This window comes from Pygocentrus nattereri, chromosome 3, assembly GCF_015220715.1.
Source record: "Pygocentrus nattereri isolate fPygNat1 chromosome 3, fPygNat1.pri, whole genome shotgun sequence".
In the NCBI taxonomy this organism is placed as follows: domain Eukaryota; kingdom Metazoa; phylum Chordata; class Actinopteri; order Characiformes; family Serrasalmidae; genus Pygocentrus; species Pygocentrus nattereri.
The window spans coordinates 28,778,854-28,799,565 of NC_051213.1; the positions used below are offsets into that span (position 1 = coordinate 28,778,854).

Below are 20,712 nucleotides of genomic sequence, written 5' to 3' on the forward strand. Positions count from 1 at the left end.
GCAGCAATTCTATTTCTCACATCCTCAGAGAGTTCTTTGCCATGAGGTGCCATGCTGAATATCCAGTGGTCAGTATGAGAGAATTGTACAAAAAAACACTAAACAGCCCTGCTCCCCATTCACACCTGGAACCTTGTAACTCTAACAAGTCACATGACACCAGGGAGGGACACATTTGGGCACAATTTGGACTGTTCACTGTGAGGTGGACTCACTTGTGTTGCCAGCTATTTAGACATGAATGGCTGTGTGTTAAGTTATTTCAGAGGACAGTAAATCTATACTGCTACACAAGCTGTACACTGACTACTTTAAGTTATAGCCAAGTTTCATTTCCATAGTGAAAAAAATAAATAAAACGAAAGGATATAATAAAATATTTGCAGAAATGTGAAGGGTGTACTCACTTTTATGAGTTGCTGTATGGCACATACATGTGAATGCTTTTTGCAACAGGTCTATCCATTACATGCAGTATAGTTCTTTAAAAATGTTTTTCCAAAAGAAATAAATTTCATATACGTGCATGAATCCCTTAGAGAATAGGTCCTTTAGCAAAATACAGTATTTTGTTAGGTTTGGTCCTGAAAGAAATAAGAAAAATGAGTTATGATATGCTGAAAGTGGAGTTTTTATAGGACACAAATGTACAGCTCAGCACTCTGTCTGAGTCTCTCTGGTGTACTTTCCAGGGCTGAAAGAAAGATTAACGCAGCTCTGGTGCTGACAGTTAATGAGTCTAAGCCATCAGTCATTCTTCTCTGTAATGGAGTCCAGGATTCTCAAACTCATCTGGGAAAAAAGCTCTGGGTTGTGTCATCATCCCTGTGTCTGGGTCAAACGCAGGGTTGTGCTGTCCACCCCAGTGCGGAGCACCATTCCACTGGGCTTGGCTTCTCGGGGGCTGCTGTGGTTCTTGCTCTTCTTTCGAAAGTGCTGCAATCTCTTTGATCTGTTTAACCAGAAACTGCTTATCACGCCCCTCCTGTATAGGACAGGTGAACACAGAGTTCATTCACAAGATCAGGTTTTAGTCATTTATGCAGAAGCATCATAGGAGATGTTTACTGGACACAGTATTTTAGGAATATAGGTAATATTTATGTAAATATATACACAGGCATGAACAAAGGTTTGCACCTCTGATCAAATTACAAGTTTTGTTGATTTTCTAACTGCAAATAAGTTAATTACCTTCTGCATATTTGATTCCACAATTGTTGTTTATTTGCCAAATTTGACATATCGTGTAAAAAATAAAATATGGTCTGTGCAAATTTTATTTTATTTTTATTTTATTTTAAATTTAGCAAAGAGATTTGCACTTGTGCACTAAAAGTGTAGAAAATGCCACATTTAAATTTAATCCCTGTAAAAAAATGTGTTAACTTATTTTCACTTAGAAAATCAACAAAACATGTCATTTGACTCAGGGTGTTTAAACTTTCATGCGCAACTGTATGTACACATGCTGTATATATACTAGATTATCTAATGAATAAAATAATGGCCTGGTAATTTAAAGAAAAAGAGTGAAATACACAGTGCAGGCTGTATAGAGAGACTGTTGCAGTTGTTCGTCTCTATGTTTCTCACCATTTTATGCTGGTTCTTCAGAAGAGCTACAGTTTTCCCGTAGACTGTTGCGAGTGCAGCAATGTAACACAGAAACACACTAAACAAGTGGAAATAAACGATCCATCATTTTATGACAAATGATTGACAAGTTACTGTTATACAGCTCTATACTCCACATTACAGACTGTAGGGAATGAAAGCTGCCTGAATTAGACTGGACTGGACTAGAAGTAAACATAATGACTTCACACACAAACAAAGAAGTGTAAAGATTTAGTAACCCATTGTGTCTGATGAGGACACTGACCAGGAGAAAATGAAGAGTGGGATGGAGAAGGCCTGTGAGCCCGCGTAGAACAGAAACTCCTGGGTGGTGTTGGAAAGTGAATGGAAGGTGTTGGGAACAACAAGCCACATGGTTTCAGAAAAGCGGAATGGACCGCAGTCGTAGGAGGGATGAATTCTAGATTAAAAGAAAAAATAACATTATTATTATTTTTACTATTAATATTATTGTTGCTGTTGGTGGTGGTATTAGGTCATATAACACTTTCAGAATATTTTATATACTATTTTTATAATTATAATAACATACATTTTATAAATATACTTTTATTAATCTATATAATATTTTATTATTTTTAATATATTTATAAAACAATATTCTGATAATAGATTTTTAATAAATGTTTCAATATTGTTAATCTTGATTATTTTCATTAGAATTGTGTCACCACTACTGCAACAGCAGCAACATTATTATTATTATTATTATTATTATTATTTTATCTTTATTTTTTACTATGGTATACATATTATAATAAGAAATATAATCATTGTTAACAACAATAACCATTTTAATGACAAAAACAAACATAATTAAATAATAGATGTTGCAATAAGTTCACAATGTGTGGGAAAAGTTTACAGGATTAGTGTGAGACTGTGGTGATAATACAAGACTATGTATTGGTCAGTGTGGGTCTGTCAGATGGACGCTCACATGGCCACACTGTAAATAAGCACCACACTGGCGAGCATCAAGCCAATAAGCAGAACCAGAAAGAAGAAGAAGTTGGAGCTGGTTGAGCGGAAAGTCCTGAGAGCTGGACGGCAGTTCTGGAACAGAGTGCCCTGAAAAAGACAATCCCAGTGTCTCACAACACATACACACATATTCTCAAAGAGAGAGAAGAAAGAGTGAGATAGAGGTGGACGTGGACGTGTAGGGAAGAGGGAGAGCCTCTAATGGAAAGCCTATTTAAATAAACATGATGATGATGATAACGATGATGAGAAAATGTCGCACCTTTTTGCAGTAGAAGATGATGATGAATTTGATGGTGTTGATGATGGGCAGTAGAGGACAGAAAAGGGCACCGGCCCACACCACCGTCTGACCGTACACAAGAGCCAGAATGTTTGAAGGCACCAGAAACTCCTGTCGACCCACCCACTGCACCAACTTACACGAGCAGTTGTCCACAACAAACCTGTAATACACACACACACACACACACACACACACACACACACACACACACACACACACACACACACACACACACACACATATATATATACATTCAAACCTCATCAGTGGCATGGCATTGCACAGGATATCTCCAGAAAATAAACCAATTTAAAGTTATATAATAAAAAGTGATGCAGTGTTCTGTTTACATTACAGGCTCTGAAAGGTTTCTTATTTGTTGTTTTTTAAAATTCCCAAACTTTGTAATCTGGGCCTGTCAAACAAATGTGCTGCTATCATTCAAATAAAGCTTAGCCTAAATTAACTGAAATTATCTGACATTAATTAAAATGAACTGATTTGAACTGAACTGAAATTAATTCAGTTGAAGGGAAATTAATTAATCTGACTGATCTGAAAAACCGTACTAAAATCTGAGCTAACTACACTGAGAAAGAGACATCCTGATGGACAGACCTGCGTGGAAACTCCACCAGAACAAGCATGGCGATGGTGATCAAGAAGTCGAAGAGTGTCAGCTTGTACATTTCCTGCCCCACTCGTGTCTCCCAGCACTGTGCATGTGAGTGGGATGTAAGAAAACAGACAAAAGAAACAAAAAGAAACATCATTAAACCTGGACCTCTGTAACTATGGAAGCATATTTTCATATGCGCTCACTGAAGACTTCATTAGGAAGACTATACCAATACCAGATAAGGTCTCTCTAAACAGCCTCAGATCGTCATGGTGTTCCACAAGATGTTGGAAACTTCTTTTGAGATTCTGTTCCATGTTGATATGATTGCATAATGCAGGTCCTGCAGATTTTTCAGGTGCACTTTCATGCTGCGAATCTCCTGTGCTACCACATCCCAAAGATGCTGTACTGGATTCAGATGTGTTGACTGGGAAGGCCACTGAAGAACACTGAACTCATTGTCATGTTCGTGAAAAAAGTTTGAAATGACTTTTGCTTTGTGACATGATGCATTATCATGCTTGAAGTAGTCATTAGAAGATGGTAAATTGTGGCCATAAAGGGAGGAACATGGTCAGCAACAACTCTCAAATAGGCTGTGGCATTCACACCATGATTGATTGGCATTAGCAGAACAAAAAACATTCCCCACACCATTACACCACCTATACCAGCCTGGACTGTTGACACAAGGCAGATTGGGTCCACAAATTCATGCTGTTGGCAGCAAATTCTGACCCTACCATCTGTGTGTCTCAGCAGAAGTCAAAAAGCATCAGACCAGGCTACGTGTTTCCAGTGTTCTACTGCAGAGTTTGGTAAGCCTGTGTCCACTGCAGCCTCAGCTTTCTGTTTTTGGCTGACCAAAACGTGATCTTCTGTTGTTGTAACCAATCCGCCTCAAGATTCAACGTGTTGTACATCCTGAGATGTTTCTGTACAGAGTGGTTATCTGAGTAACTGTAGTCCTTCTGTCAGCGAGTGAACTAGTCTGACCAATCTCCACTGACCTCCCTCATCAACAGTTTCTGTCTACAGAATTGCCACTTACTGGATGTTTTTTTTTCTTTTTTGCCACACCCTCATTAAACTCTAAAGATTGTTGTTGAAAATTCCAGGAGGTCAGCAGTCATATAAGTACTCAAACCAGTATACATGCCACAGTCCAAATCACTGAGATCATTTTTTTCCCCATTCTGATTTTATGTGAACATTACCTGAGGCTGATGGTACGTATCTGCATGTAAAATCTGCATGAGTTTATGCACTGCATGTGATTGGCCGATTAGATAAATACATTAATCAACATAAATGAGTGGGTGTACAGGTGTTCCTAATAAAGTGCTTAGTGAGTACATATCAATGCAACAAATCAGGGCTTTATAAGGCCAGAGCATTGGATAATGCTAGGTGTTCAGTCATCTTCTTGGTGATACATTATATGTCCAGAGGTTTTCAGATACCCCTTCTGATTAGTGAATTTAGCTATTGTAAGGTGCAATTGCACACACATAACTCCACAAAATAATTCTAATAGAATGAGATGCCCTGGAGCAGTCACCCCAACTAATGTCAAGCCACAGCTAAAGCTCTTCAGCACTGAGCTCTAAGGCAGGGGAGCAATGTGGCACCTTCAAATACTGTTGTTATTGCCACAAAAGGTAACACACTATCTATTAATACCCTTGATTTGAGAAGAAACGTCAGGACATATGGTGTACTTTGGACATGCTTGTGTACTTGGACACTTTATTTATCTACATATGTTGTACAGTATGGTACAATGTGATGCTCAGAATTTAGTGCTTGATTTCATGAGCCCAGTGTTATAGAGTTTAAATGTCAAGAGGCCACTAGTGTGTTTGCATATTTGTATGTTATCGTTCACCTGATACTGCTCACTGTTGTAACTGCAGGGTGTGCATTTCCCAGTGTTGACATCTCCATCACAGGTGATCTGCTTCCACAGACTGTACAGCAGCACAGCCAAACTCACTAAACGAAGAATCACTGCCCTAGAGGGGCAAGAGAGTGAGAGAGTGAGGGAGAGAGAGCAGGCAGTGGTGTAGGATCAGAAGAGAAATGTGAGAAACGTTACTCTCCCTGCTGTGGGATAGGACAAGCTAATGAAAGCATGAGTGAATGGACGTAAGCTGGAATGAGGTCGGCCATGCGAGCAGCAAAACTATAAACAAAATTCACACATGCTTCACTCTGAAGGACATTTGAAAGATAGAATCATAAGCTGCATACAAAAGCTCTAGAGCACTCAGCCTTCTGACAAGGCTGCACAATTTGCCACACAGTGGCAGCTCTCGAGCGCTGATGACCAGCAGACAAATTTCATCATGATGTTTCTCGCAGTGTGTTACATGACTACTGACAATACTATCAGTCACGTTTTGAAAAATGAGATTACAGCAGTTTTATCTAACAATGTTTCAGAAACACTGGCTACTTCTATTACTACTTTAAAGTAAATAATATATTGTTGGTTCATTCTGAATAAATATTTCAAAGGACTATATACACACTATCTGCTTTATTAGAAACCCCTACTTTGTAGTTCCCAGATTGCTGGGATACAGTTAGACACTGTAGACCACCTGCTGAATGCAGCCTGTGTTAGTCATCCTCTGCTCCTCAAACACAAAGCCTTTGGGCCCGTGACACAGTCCTATTCGGCCCAAATTTTATTTATTTATATTCTTATTTGTCCGTTTCACCCTGAGATGGACTACAGTCCCGAGCATGCACTGCACAAATAGTGTGCGTTCTGACCCCCCACCAATGACAATCTATGGGCCAACGGAAAAGATGCCTGGTCTCTAGGTCAAGCACATGGGCATCTTAGAAAACTACCTAAAACAATTGATGTTTATTTAGAATTAGTTTTGAATAAGTATTAAGTGCCTATTTTGTCGTTGCAATTTTGCTATATATCAGTGTCCATCAATGATCCATCATCCAAATAATATCTGGTGGTACACAGAAAATGACCAGTCATGAATGGGCTCGGACCCAGTTGATAATGGCATGATAAGAGGTGGGTTACAGAGGTAGATAGACCTAATAGATAGATGGTGCTTACAAAGTGGTCAGTGAGTGGAATTACAAGGTAACAAAGTGAATAGTAAGTGCAGACACAAATCTCCTGATCTTCCTATTGTCTCCTGTGCTTTATGTGCTGTGGTCAGCATAAGTGGTCGTGTGTGCAGATCTAACCGGAGCAGTGCCAGGATGATTGTGACACTAGGAGAATATTTCTCGAACCGGGCGACTTGGTCACACATGAAGGGCACCACAAAGTTGCTTGTCGTCATGACAATAGAGGGTAAGTATTCAAGCAGCAGGCCCACAATGCCTCCCTGTTGCTGAGACTGAAGGAAAAAGCGAGACAAAGAAAATATTATGTGTGTGAAAATGCATTGATACATAGCGATTGACCACATGAACCCTAGACTTATTGTTTTTAATCATAAACATAATAAGATTGAACATGAATATAAAAAGGGAACAAAATACTTAATAATTATACATAAATAAATAATTTACATAAATCATTTTATAACAATTCTAAAACATGTTCTAAAATATGTTGTAAAACAGGTTGTAAGCCATGAGAGTCAGAAACTTAAGTGTGGGCTCATATATTGACTGTTGTTAAAGGGTTAAAAGGAAATTACACTGTTTTTTAAAAAAGAATCTGCATGTTTCAGCTTTTGAGATGCAAACAGTAACTCATTGTGGCAAAACTTGTTACTATGTCATCCGTTTGGTTTTAAATGCAAATTTATTTTATTTAAGTGTGTCAGTATAGCTTACAATGTGCATGTTTTTTTAGAGTTTAGTTATGTTGTTATTACTAATTTTTAATTTTTACTTTAACTATGAGGAAAAAAAACAGAAGATTTATAAATACCTTATATAACATCACATTAGTATATATATGCCATTCATTTATTAATGTTTTTATTATAAATTGTTTACTGTTAGTTACACATGTATGTTTGTATATGTTGAAATATGGCTCAAATATATGCCCCATATTTAAAAATGGCCAATTTCAAATAAGTTGGTATATATATCACATATATGTCCATATGTGACAAATAAAACTTGGATATAAGAGAAATTCCTATATGATAATATGAAAATGACCTTTTCAGTAAAATACTGATTTGTTGTTATTTGAATAAAACATTTTTTTTTGTTTTTATTAGATTTTATTTAGTTAGTTTTAATGTTGAAAAGTCCATTTTCAGTCACTAGCTACGTTAACATGCAGCCTTATAATCCATTACTAATCCGACTAATAGCTCAATCGGAATAGAACACGTCCATGTAAACACCTCAATCGGAATAGACTAATCCGATTGAGGCCATTCGGAATACAATTTCTATCCGATTGAACGAGGTGGGTAAACCTCTAAATAATTCGTTAAATAGAAGAATAATATCCGTGTAAACGTTTACTCTCAGCGCTGCTCCACGCATGCACGTCATTTTGCATCAGATCACTTGTAGTCGGCATGTAAATGAAGATTTTCAGGAGACTGTTGAGCAGAGTGAGAATAAACACCTCGGTCTGAATCTGTAATCTTTGCATGTAAACACAGCCAATGTGATGGATGTTCTAAAGTGCTTGAGCACAAATTCCCCCTTTTGGATGCCTAAAAAAGTGAGGTGGGAGAACTACTAAGCTGAGTTACCTAAAAAAAAACTTTAAAGTAATAATGTTTTAATTGAAATTTTATAAAATTTAAAATGTAAGAATTTTAAGTCAAGCTGACTTTTAATTATGTTTTACAGTACAGTGTGGCTGTTCTGGTGCACAGTAAATAACTCTGGCTGGTTTTGGTGCTGCTGACCTGACTGAACTGGGTTGCAGCAGCAATGCCAAAGAAAGCCCCCACAATCATGGCGAGGACGACGAGATGTAGGAAAATGCGGAATGAGTACAGACCCACTGTCTGCGTCAGAGTCAGAGAGGCAGCCTTCTGTTTAATCCTCTCCTCCTCCAAATCTACCTGAGAAAGGGAAGAGAGAGAGAGAGAGAGAGAGAGAGAGAGAGAGAGAGAGAGAGAGAGAGAGAGTTGCAGAATGAGAGAGAGTTTTCAATGTAAAACAAACATGTAAAACAATGAACTCTGCCATTCATCTGAACAACTCAGAGTACAAGTATGACATTGAGTGCTGGGATGCTCTGTGAAAATTTCTTTTTATGGATTTAAGAAATAGTTAGAAAGATTGAATGTCTGATCTGAACTCAATAATTCAGTAATCTGAAGCAGCTTGTGATAATTCATTGCATCTGGTGTCTGTCCAGCAGGCCACTTGTTTCATTTCCTCTAACCTGTAACTGGTAGAGCAGGTTGTTCTGTTTCAGCTGGGTGGCACGCTCTCCCTGAAGGCCGTAATCCCATCCTGTGAAAATCAACATACTGTAGCCACCTACAGCCCCTCCGCCCGTGGCCACCATGATCCGAGTCACACTGCCCATCCTAACAACCAATAAGAGGCACTTTATCCTGAGAGTCCATTAGCAAGTCAATACTTCTTTTCCTGACTCTCAGAATTTATTTACATATTAGTTTCACAGTTGCTACTGAATCGTTTGTAGAATGTACTGAAAAAATCATCTTTAAAAAGGTCTTAAGCTGGATATTTTAAAGCAAATATTTTAAAGCAGCACTATGTAAGATGTTTTTATTAAAATTTAAAGAAGAAGTAGTACTGAATCAGGAGAAAAAACACTTGAAAATATTGTGGCTGCTGCGAGTCACCCTGTTAAGCCTGAAATAATTCATCAGGTCAGAGTTTGTGGTAGTTTTTCGGACCATATCATGTTTCTTTATACATTAACGTTACAATATATAACATGTAACAAGTGGAAAACTCACTTACATCCTTGGAAGATGCATCCTTCACCAAGTTTTGACTGAGTTGTATTTGATTATCAGATTTTACACAATGTTGTTCTGCATGTTGCATTTTCACCAGAGAGGTCTCCAAGTCCCCAAATCTTACACAGTGCAGCTCTAAGTGGTTGACCGTGTAAACTCTAGACTGATTAGTCACTTTTTAATATTGAGATTTATTATTCATTAACTTCTTTGAAATAGTCAGTAACTGCTATAAAACTAATATGTACATTTTTTAATTACAAACAAGTAATGAGTTTAAGCGTTTAGTAATGACTAGGGCACCTTCATTTTTTTTCTCACTACTTTTAATATTTGACATTAGAAGTCTTCTACTATAATCTGTGCATTATAGTTGTCAGCCAAGATGCAACTTGGCACTAAAACAGTGTGTTTGAGCTGGAGGCGGTGAGAGCATCGTACTGACCGAACGATGATGCAGGCAAGGCAGAAGAGGAAATAGAAGGCAGCGGTCAGCAGGTAGGCGAGTGGGATGTTGTAAGAGAAGCCGCTGCTTATGACCAACGTGTTGTTATAGAAACCATAAAACATGTAAGAATACTCCATGAAGCCCTGGCAGGGTGAGAGAAGAGGGAATTACACCACTCGCTGAACAAGTACACTCCTGTGTAAAGAAAAATGTCTTTTAATGGTTTTAGCAACAAATCATTAGTCAGCAAATTAAACAAATAGATAAAGTAACTTTGGGAGGGGTTAGATTTCTTTAAATGCTCAGGTCTTGTAGGTAAAGATGCAGACAGCCTTTTACAGAAAGAAGAGCTAACATTATTCCATTTAGCATTGAATGGCTTCCAACTTTTGAAAAACACTGCCAAGCTAATTTGTGTTTAATGTGAGACAAATATTCTCTATAGAGTTTATATCTGGACTCTGACCAGGCCGAAACCAGAGTAAAATGATTAGTATTTATGGCTTTTCCTGTTTATTTATGTATAGCATGAGAGTGTAGATTAACACTAAATATGATGATAACCATTTCTCACTGTCATATCTACATAACTGCATTACTACATTACATATACTACTTTTATGGTAGTTACCAAATAATAGGTGGTAGGATTAAATACAAAACAGTAAAGGTTCAAGGGGTTAAATAAATACAGAACTCCACAAATAAGACTGCGAGGTCATGTGAGTTGTTTTTTCCTTAGAGATAAACACAAAGAACAAAGCAGGCTATTGTGAGTGAGTGTAATTTTACACCATCTGTACAAATCCGCTTTGTCTTGGTCTTGAAATGCATTATTAACTGCATCATCCCCATGCATCTCACTATTTACTTCATTCTGACAACAACATTTAGCTATTTGCTCTCTCTGTTGAACTTTAATGATGATGGTTTATTTGCACTGCTCTCTGTTTTAATATCTCAGTGTTATCCTCTTCCCTCCTACTGTTTGCAATGGTCTCTGGCCAACTGAGGGTCAATGGTGTGTGCAGCTACAGTGTATGTGTGTTTGTACCGTTCCTGAGAGCAAATCCAGGAAGTATGTGTAGAAAACAGTGAGAGCCTCAGGATTAGGGTCATAGCGCAGGCACTCCTCCTTTCCTAGACCGACAAAAATCCAGAAGAGAACCACACGAAACAGTGTTTTTTTGTCCAGCTTACCAAGAGAATTAAAGACATAAAGAATGATTTTTGAATATTCAGTAATAATAATAGTAGTACCCAGGTACTTTTAACTTATAAACTGAAAATATGAAAACAAATCGGAGTCATATTTTATGTTGAGAAAAGTCTACATAGCTGAATAGCTGAGTCTACTCTATTTGAACTGTTTAGAACTTTTTTGTTGTTCTACACACAATAATGACTTACTATATGGCATTCAGTGTTGCTGCCCCAACTGTGGAACAGTTTCCCCTCTGAGTTACATGCTTATTTGACCCTAGCTTTGTTCAAAGCTAATCTTAAAACCCACCTTTTCCACCTGGCTTTTGAGTGAAGCAGAACTGTGATTTTTGTAAAATATGTGTATTTTTGTACATGATTTTTTTGTTGTTATTTTTATTGTACAGTGTCCTTGGTTGTCTTGAAAGGTGCTTATCAAATAAAATTGTATTACTGTCACCGTCGGAACGACACCTCCTGTTTTCAGTAGGGTAACTTTACAGCACAAACAAGTGTCCTTAACTTTAAATGGAAGTCATTGGAACAAGATTTTTTTTCCAAATGATTTTAGAGCATTTCTTTTGAAATGGTGTAAAGGACAATTGCCATTTCGAATCACATGGAAAGATTTTGTTCCGACAGTGATGTAACGCAAAGTGGATTTAAGGTGAGAATACAGGTGAACAAGATCATATTTTTACCTTGAGATATTAACTATAGACCTCACAATGAATCTTTTCCATTTGATCACTCATATTCTTACAAATGTTCTTTGCGTTGGAAGTTTTGCAAAAACAAATTATATTCAGATATGCAAATGAGATGGTATCTACTTAAACATGGATACAGTTGCACTTTTAAAAAAAAAACATTCTTTGGGTGATGTTAGAATAAAACAAATAATTGTGAAGACATGATCCAGAGACAGGATTTCACAGAACAGATTATTGAAATTTGTTTTATTGTTTATCAATTTAAAAACTATGTATTGTCATAAAACATTTTCCCGGTCATTTTCCCGGTCATCACACCTTAGTAAAGCATCAAAACGAGATCCTAATGCATGGCCATGACTGTGATCTCGTTCCCACACCTTACTAAGTCATGGCCACGCAATGGCATCTCATTCCCACACGTTAATAAGGCATGGCCACGCATTATTTTTTATACAGGATGTCACCAGCGGGGCTCCGCAGGTTAGAGTCTATAAGAAACTATAAACAGTTTTAGTGGTATATGACACTAGTGTGGGTGGAGCTAGGCCTCTGTTAATCTGAGCTCAGGTCAGCTTGATCTGGCTTCTGTTGCTGCATACAGAGCAACCTTTTTACTGTCCATGTTATTTGCTGTGCTAGGTAATCGGCACACGAGCCATACTTCCGTGTTTCTTACTCATAAAGTTATTTATATGCTTATACGATCATTTGTTTAGATCATAGCAGATTACAGAGCAGAGAAAGGAGGAAAAAAGACTGGCCAGCCTCTCTGCTACACGTTAATGTTTATCATTAATCTAGGCAAGAATCAGGCCACAACTTGAAACATTTAAGCTCCAAGCAAAGTAATATATTGCACAAAGGTAAACTTTGGACCAGATATCTTGAAGTGATATGAAAGTAAAATGCAGTATTGATTCCTGTAGATCATTAACAAACAGGAGCGATTAACTATAATATCACATCAGGATTGAGCTTTCAGTGATTATTAGCCAGGCACGGGTATTGAATATATACTCACTGTCCACTTTATTAGAAACTTTTACTTTGTGTTTTCATTCATTGGCCAATTTATGAGGTCCATCTACCTTATAGATCCACTGCATATGTGTATAATTACAGACGGTAGCCCATCTGTGGTGCAGTCACCCTCTACGCCATTTATAATCAGTCAGTTTCTTACAGGACCAGATATTAACCAGATATTATTTGGGTGGTGGAGCATCGTCAACACAGCTGTCACACTGTCTTGGCAGTGGCACAAATGTCGCAGTGTTGGGCCTATTGTTGGAGAACTGTGAGTTTGATTCCCAGCCATCTGTGTCCGTGTCCAAGACAGCAGAATTGGCCTCACTGCCTCTGGGTGTGTCGGATGGCCCTCCCTCTCCCACCCATCACTCAGCGAAATGCTAGTCATTGTTGAAGTCTGTTACCTAAGGTAGCATAATTGGCATTTAGCTGTCCTATGCTGTTGTGTTAGGAGCAGTTCAAAAAGATGTGGTGGGCTGCTTCATGTGTCTCAGAGGAAGCAGGTGCTAGCCTGCACCAGCTTGGTAGCATCGTGTGATAAGGATAATCTTACGAAATGGATAAAACTGGACTAAACTGGGGAGAAAACTGGTTAAAATCCAAAACAACAAAAATGCACATAGAAACTGAACACTAATGAAGTGCTAACTTAACTGTGCATTGACAGATGGCCTGCATTCTCTAACTGCACGCAAACAAGGGGGTCTAACAAAGTGGGTTCAGTAGTAAATATTTAGCTTGAAAACCAGGTGCTCCTACCTGTCATGTTGACAGAGGGCAGAGAGTCTATGCTGCTGGAGCCACTGAAAGAAACAGTGTTGAAGACAATGCTGGGGATGATCACAAAGCTAGCCATCAGCAGGAACGACAGCAAATTGAGAATGACAAGAAACCTCAGGAACAGGAAATACGACTGGACTCCACCACCAAAGTGTCCTGCTCAGAGAAACAGTGATATGAGCTTTAGAAATGAACCAGAGACATGAACACTATGTTTTTAATCAGTGTTTGACTCTTCTCCTTGGCCTTCAGTCAGTCTGGCACTTTTTCTATGCTCTAACACTTTAATAATGATCTGAAGAGTTAAAACAGTTGTGAAAGAACATGGTGTTAGTATATGGAGTCAGAACCGCTGAGCTAGAAAGCTAAGCACTTTAGTTCTAGAGCATTTTTCTTTTTGTTTCTCTCTCTTTCACCTCCAATCTTATGAATCGTTTTCCTCCACAGTGCCAGCTTAGCCAGCACGTCCTTGGCATCTTCCCGAAAGCGGCGGAATGCTTTGGACTGATGGATGCGCCATGAACCCCAGCGAGTCACGACTGGTACTTTCATCTGCTGCACCTGCCTGAAATAGAGAGAGAGAGAGAGAGAGAGAGAGAGAGAGAGAGAGAGAGAGAGAGGGAAGGTTTGATTTCTATTATTAAGCTATTCTGTTTCCTTAAAACACATATAGACATGTATAAACAAGCTTGAGTGCATATAAAAAGAAAGGCCCATAAAGGCCCTTTAAAATCTCAAGTAGCCCAGAAGCACCATACAGTACCATATAGCTCTCTTTAGGGTCATGTGTAGAGGCAGCTCTCTGAGGTTCTGAGGCTGATGTGAATCTCCATCATCACTCTCTTCAGGATGTGAGCTCCAGTCAAACTGGACTGTGTTTTCATTCTCCTGCAGGTCAGGACCGCCCCGGTGCCTTAGTGAGGGCTGGGGACTGTAGTGGTCATTGAAACCTCAAGGAGAGAACAGAGTGGGACAAAAATACAATAGCATTAGCTTATAAGAAAGCAATCTTTGTACAGATAGTCTCAAATTACAGACACAGAAGCTGCCCATGAGAAGACTGTGGCCACCTCGCCTGTACTGTTTTTCAAGCAATGTTTGATTCTCACTGTTACTTTTCAGTTTCAGTGTACTGCCAGTGACCCATTAAAACAGAGTCAAGCTTTTTCTATTTAAATGTCTTTAAAGAAAACTAGATTTCAATACCTGGCAACTTGAGTTGCTGCTGGGCAAATAGCTTGTAAATATTAAACTAAATTATTGCCAGTAGCAGGACAAAATGAGCCCAACTCTGGGGACTAGTAGGAAGCATTGTAAAATACAATTATTATTCAGACCAACCAAGAGGGCACTTGTACAGACTAGGGGCAAAAGGGCAGGGGCACATGTCTGAAAGTGAACATGAATATTTTACCTTTAATTTGGAAGAATTGACCCTGTTTAACAAGCAAAAAGTTGCTGCTGGAAGCTGGCCTTATCAAATCACATGTAGTGAAATCCCCTGCACAATGATGTATAAAACACTATATAAAAACTGTATTAAGACTATATAAATATGCTAATATTTCATGAGCCTGAAGTTGGAGGTTGATGGTGTGATTTTGAATGTGGTCAGTTCATATGCACCACAGGTTGGTTGTCAGTTAGAGGAGAAAGAGGAATTTTCGAGTAAGATGGATGAAGTGGTAGATGGTGTCCCTAGAGAGGAGAGATTGGTGATTGGTGCAGACTTCAATGGACATGTTGGTGAAGGAAACAGAGGGGATGAAGAGGTGCTGGGTATGTATGGTGTGAAAAAATGCAGAAGGTCAGATGGTTGTAGATTTTGCAAAGAGAATGGAAATGGCTGTGGTGAACACGTATTTTCAGAAGAGGGAGGAACACAGGGTGACATACAAGAGTGGAGGGAGGTGCACACAGGTGGATTATATCCTTAGCAGGAGATGCCAACAAAGGAGATTGGAGATTGTAAAGTGGTGCCAGGGGAAAGTGTAGCAAGGCAGCATAGGGTGGTTGTCTGTAGAATGAGGTTAGAAAGAAAGAAGAGGAAGAGAGTGAAGACAGAGCCAAAGATTAGATGGTGGAAGCTGAAGGAGGAGGATGGTTGCAGGCAGTTCAGGGAAAAATTGCAACAGGCCCTTGGGGGCAGTGAGGAGCTACCTGAGGACTGGAAAACTACAGCTAAGGTGGTGAGGGAAACTGGCAAAAATGTGTTGGGTGTTTCATCTGGTCAGAGAAAAGAAGACAAGGAAAGTTGGTGGTGGAAAGAGGAAGTCCAGGAGAGTATTCAGCAGAAGAATGCAGCTAGGAAAAAGTGGGATAACCAGAGAGATGAAGGAAGTAGGCAGGAGTACTGTGAGGCTAGTCCCATAGCAAAAAGAATGGTGGAAAAGGCTCAGGCCTATGATGAGCTGTATGAGAGGCTGGACAGTAAAGAAGTTTGGCTAAACAGAGAAACAGAGCTGGAAAGGATGTACAGCAGGTTAGGCTGATAAAGGATAGAGAGGGAAATGTACTAGTGAGTGAACAGAGAGTGTTGAGTAGATGGAAGGAGTACTTTGAAGAACTAATGAATGAGGAAAACGAGAGAGAGAGGAGGACAATGGACGGAGAGATAGTGGATCAGGAAGTGCAGAGACTTAGTAAGGTGGAAGTGAGGGCAGCTTTCAAAAGGATGAAGAATGGAAAGGCAGTTGGTCCAGATGACATACCTGTGGAGGTATGGAGATGTTTAGGAGAGAAGGCAGTGGACTTTTTAACCAGGTTGTTTAACAAAATCCTGGAGAGTGAGAGGATGCCTGATGAGTGGAGAAGCAGTGTACTGGTCCCCATTTTTAAGAACAAGGGTGATGTGCAGAGCTGCAGTAACAGAGGTATAAAGTTGATGAGTCACACCATGAAGGTATGGGAAAGAGTAGAGAAGGCACATGATAGAGTGCCAAGAGAGGAACTGTGGTACTGTATGAGGAAGTCAGGTGTAGCTGAAAAGTATGTTAGGGTGGTGCAGGACATGTATGAGGATAGTGAGACAGTGGTGAGGTGTGCAGTTGGAGTGACAAATGGTTTCAAGGTGAAGGTAGGGTTACATCAGGGATCAGCTTTGAGCCCCTTCTTGTTTGCAATGGTGATGGAAAGGTTGACAGATGAGGTCAGGCAGGAGGCTCCATGGACCATGATGTTTGCAGATGACATTGTAATCTGTGGTGAGAGTAGAGAGCAGGTGGAAGAGAATCTGGAGAGGTGGAGGTTTGCACTGGAGAGGAGAGGAATGAAGGTCAGTAGAGACAAGACGGAATACATGTGTGTGAATGAGAGGGAGGCAGGTGGAAAGGTAAAGATGCAAGGAGTAGAGGTCGTAAAGGTGGATGACTTCAAATATCTTGGGTCAACCATCCAGAACAATGGACAGTGTAGAAAAGAGGTGAAGAAGAGGGTGCAGGCAGGATGGAGTGGGTGGAGACGGGTGTCAGGGCTGATGTGTGACAGAAGGATAGCAGCAAGAGTGAAAGGGAAGGTTTAAAAGACAGTAGTGCGTCCTGCTATGATGTATGGTTTGGAGACTGTGGCTCTGTCTAAAAGACAGGAGGCTGAGCTGGAGGTGGCGGAGATGAAGATGCTGAGATTTTCGTTGGGAGTGACAAGGATGGACAAGATTAGAAATGAGCAGATCAGAGGGACAGTGAAGGTGGAGCAGTTTGGAGATAAAGCCAAACAGGCCAGGTTGAGATGGTTTGGACATGTGTTGAGGAGGAATAGTGGATATATTGGTCAAAGAATGTTGGAGATGGAGTTGCCGGGTAGGAGAAGAGGTAGACCTCAGAGAAGGTTTATGGATGTAGTGAAGGTGGACATAGAGATGGTTGGTGTGAAAGTAGAGGAGGCAGTGGATAGGGCAAGATGGAGGCAGATGATCCGCTGTGGCAACCCCTAAAGGGAGCAGCCGAAAGAAGAAGAAGAAGAAATATGCTAATATTAGCAACTGAACTCTGTATTGCTGTACCATGGCACGAAAACCCTCTGCTGTTAATGGATTAATCTTTGATTAATGAAATTAATCTATGTTTTGTTGTTTTTGGTCAGTGGTTGCTAAGCAACAATACCATACTCTAAGGGAACTACATTTCTTGGCAGAATACTTGTTTATGTTGATTATTATTAATAATCATTTAAATAATTATCTAAAACATTGCGTATTTAAACATATTTTAATTTGGTCTTCGTTTTCGAAGCAGTGCATTACTGCAATTTTATCACAGAGAAGGGACCGTCCTCTTCATTTCGTGCCAAAATTCCAGTAACCCACGGCCTCTTGTGGCTTGTTGCTTTAATGTATTTACTTTTACTTTCAGTGTATTTTGCAACACACAACAGCATTAAAGTGTCTTCTTGGTATGGAGATCAGGTTTTGTCAAAGTAATGATTTGACAGTTTTCTTTCCCAAATGTGTTACAAGCACAATCTTTTGTTCCAAATGGGATTTAAAACACAACAAGGGGATTTATTGGCAAATATTTTCTTCAAACTAAACCTGAGAAGTCTTCACTAAGACTGAAGGTTGATTGTCCCCAAGTTTTTAATGCCTTTACGTTTGATTTTCACTGTATGTGACATGATGAGTGCTGCTGGAGAAGAACATACTCGGCAAGACAGAGATTCACTGTTATAGCCACTGCTGGAACGGCGGAATTTCAGAGGATAAAATGATAGATATTTTAATTTGAGGGAATGGCGAAGGTGTTGTGTAACAGCCTCCCCCGCTGAGACTCAGCTGAAGATACAGTTAGTGCTGCAGCACTATAAATAAATCTGACCCATTTCTCTAACTGAGCTGTCCTCCAGCCTCTCTCCCATTAGACCAGTGTCTTTCATAAGATTCACCAGAGGCACCACAGCCAGCAGACACTTACACCTGCACTACAACAATCCTGAAGCTGCATCTCTTTGTATTAACCATCCTCTTTATTAGAAACACCTACCTTGTACTTCCACTCATTGACCACCTTACAGCTCTACTATACATGCTACCATTTATATGTTTTTGTTAATCTGGAAAGTGTCTTTTTCAATAATATAAAACCACCATTATCTGATTGCCAATAAAAATTTCTATTGTGTAACCTCATATGTCTCAGACATTAGTAGACACTAAAACACTAAATTAAATTTATAGATGTGTTTAGGATGATGTGTGGAGTGTTAGGTGATTCCAAAATGAGAAAGCTGTGCAGCATGGAGAACTAAGTTAAAATAAAATTAATATCCAGAATTCATCATATTTCAAAAGTGAAAATCTAATCTCGGTGTTTAACTTACATTAATTACAGTATATTATTTATCACTTGATTACTTTTTTTATCACAGAACTCTTGAAACACTGAATAAAACATCTTTTGGCAATTGATTAGGCTAAAAGTATTTAAATCTACATTGTGTAAATTATTATAATATATAAAACAATAAAAGTGGATAATTTGGCAAGTGATTACAAATCCTTGAATAAACCTTTGAAGTGTAGCTGTACAGTTTGTTCCTGTCATATCAAATCCTCCTAACTCTATTTGATATGGTTTTCTTTGTTTTTTTGTTTTTTTTACATAATTTGAAAATACTAGCTGTCACTGTCAGAGCATTTATTGATGAATGGATGATTTTTTCCTTCTCCTATCAATTAAAGAATATAAGGTTTTATTGTTTGGCAATGAATTACAAATAAGTAACCACATAAAAGGCCAGGGCCCCCTATAACCTAATAACTCAGCCAGTTTGCATTGAACTTCCTGTAGTAAATTGTAAGCCTTAGTATGTAAAAAGCCTGGGATTATAAAGTGCTAATCCCATCATGCTCAATATGTCTTGCAGATTGGTCACTGTTGGTCAGTTTAGAGATATCATTGACCAGATATCATTTGGGCATTGTAACATTCCAACATAGCAATGAAACTCACATGATCAAAAAAAAAACGAATACACTGGATGGTGAATGTACACACATTTCTCATTACTCCAGGCTCACACCAATTCTGACTGTATGTAACGTCATGATTACCTCTCTCTTGAGCAGTTTACTTTAGCATCCCCACACCTCTCAGTCTCACACCTGAGTACTTACCTGAAGCAAGTGAGTCTCTGAATTCTCTCAGCTCCATGTGAAAAGCTTCTCAATCTCCTCCAGGTTAAACAATAGACCATAGACACACCATTGGCCTTAAAAACAGCTCCAACCTGTGTAGACCAGCTGCAGTCTGACAGAGTCCTGCTCATGTCACTGGATCAGAAGTATGTGTGGCTCCAGGAATCTCTCATGCCTGAACTTTGAGCTTGTCCCTTAGAGACACTTCCTCGTCGCTGCGTGTCCACTGTGAGTCAAGTGTTTGTTTACCGACAGGGTTTTAATTAATCTGACGAGCCTGACAATCCCATCACCTGCTGACAGAAAGGTGATGACTCTTAGTGGAGGAAGTTTAAAATACAACAGATAGGGATCAGTTTAACATAGAAGACATCTACAAACATTCTATATCTGCTCACTAAGCCATAAACAGAAGCTGTAATAACCTGTTGGCGAGTGGTTACTGTGGAGACCAAAAAAGTACAAGGTGTGAAGTGCTATGCAAAAAATCTGAGACCACCCTTCATTTTATTTCCAGTCATAACTGCCACAAGTTATTCATTATTTTAGGAGATGCTGCTGAGGAGATTAGAGAAGATATTCAACTTGCATAATGCAGTGGAAAGTCAAAGGAAATTAATTGGAAAAAAATGGATTCCAAAACTGAGTTAATAAAAAAAATTCTATAGAGCTTTAGAGAAAGTGGGACGTCTAACAACAATGCAAGACCTAGCAGACTACTAAAGCTGCAACCATCAGATAAGCAGTACTCAAAATCTTAAAACCTTCATCTTTTACAAAATCATTTCCACTCTTGCTTCAGCTCATAACTGACAGGTGTTCCTGTCCCTTCTTCCACTGCGAGAACACAGCTCAACACCATGAGTCTGAAAGGATGTGTAGCTATGAAGAAGCCCTTACTGAAAAAAGGAAACAAAGGAAAATTTGTAAATCAAACCAAGAAGCTGCTGGTGTTCTCAGACCAATG

General features: G+C 39.1%; 1 protein-coding gene across 1 annotated transcript; it reads right to left on the reverse strand.

Annotated features, from left to right (window-relative positions):
* Positions 1–313: 313 nt before the first annotated feature.
* Positions 314–19,952, reverse strand: tmc4 (transmembrane channel-like 4). The gene is made up of 16 exons (XM_037536715.1): positions 19,725–19,952; positions 14,379–14,565; positions 14,032–14,180; positions 13,595–13,771; positions 10,942–11,027; positions 9,885–10,030; positions 8,890–9,037; positions 8,405–8,563; positions 6,759–6,913; positions 5,422–5,548; positions 3,530–3,627; positions 2,888–3,071; positions 2,582–2,712; positions 1,886–2,041; positions 1,597–1,675; positions 314–985 (listed from the first exon to the last, which is right to left on the reverse strand). The coding sequence occupies exons 1-16, from the start codon at positions 19,759–19,761 to the stop codon at positions 752–754; spliced, it is 2,253 nt and encodes a 750-aa protein (XP_037392612.1). The 5' UTR covers positions 19,762–19,952; the 3' UTR covers positions 314–751.
* Positions 19,953–20,712: the final 760 nt, after the last annotated feature.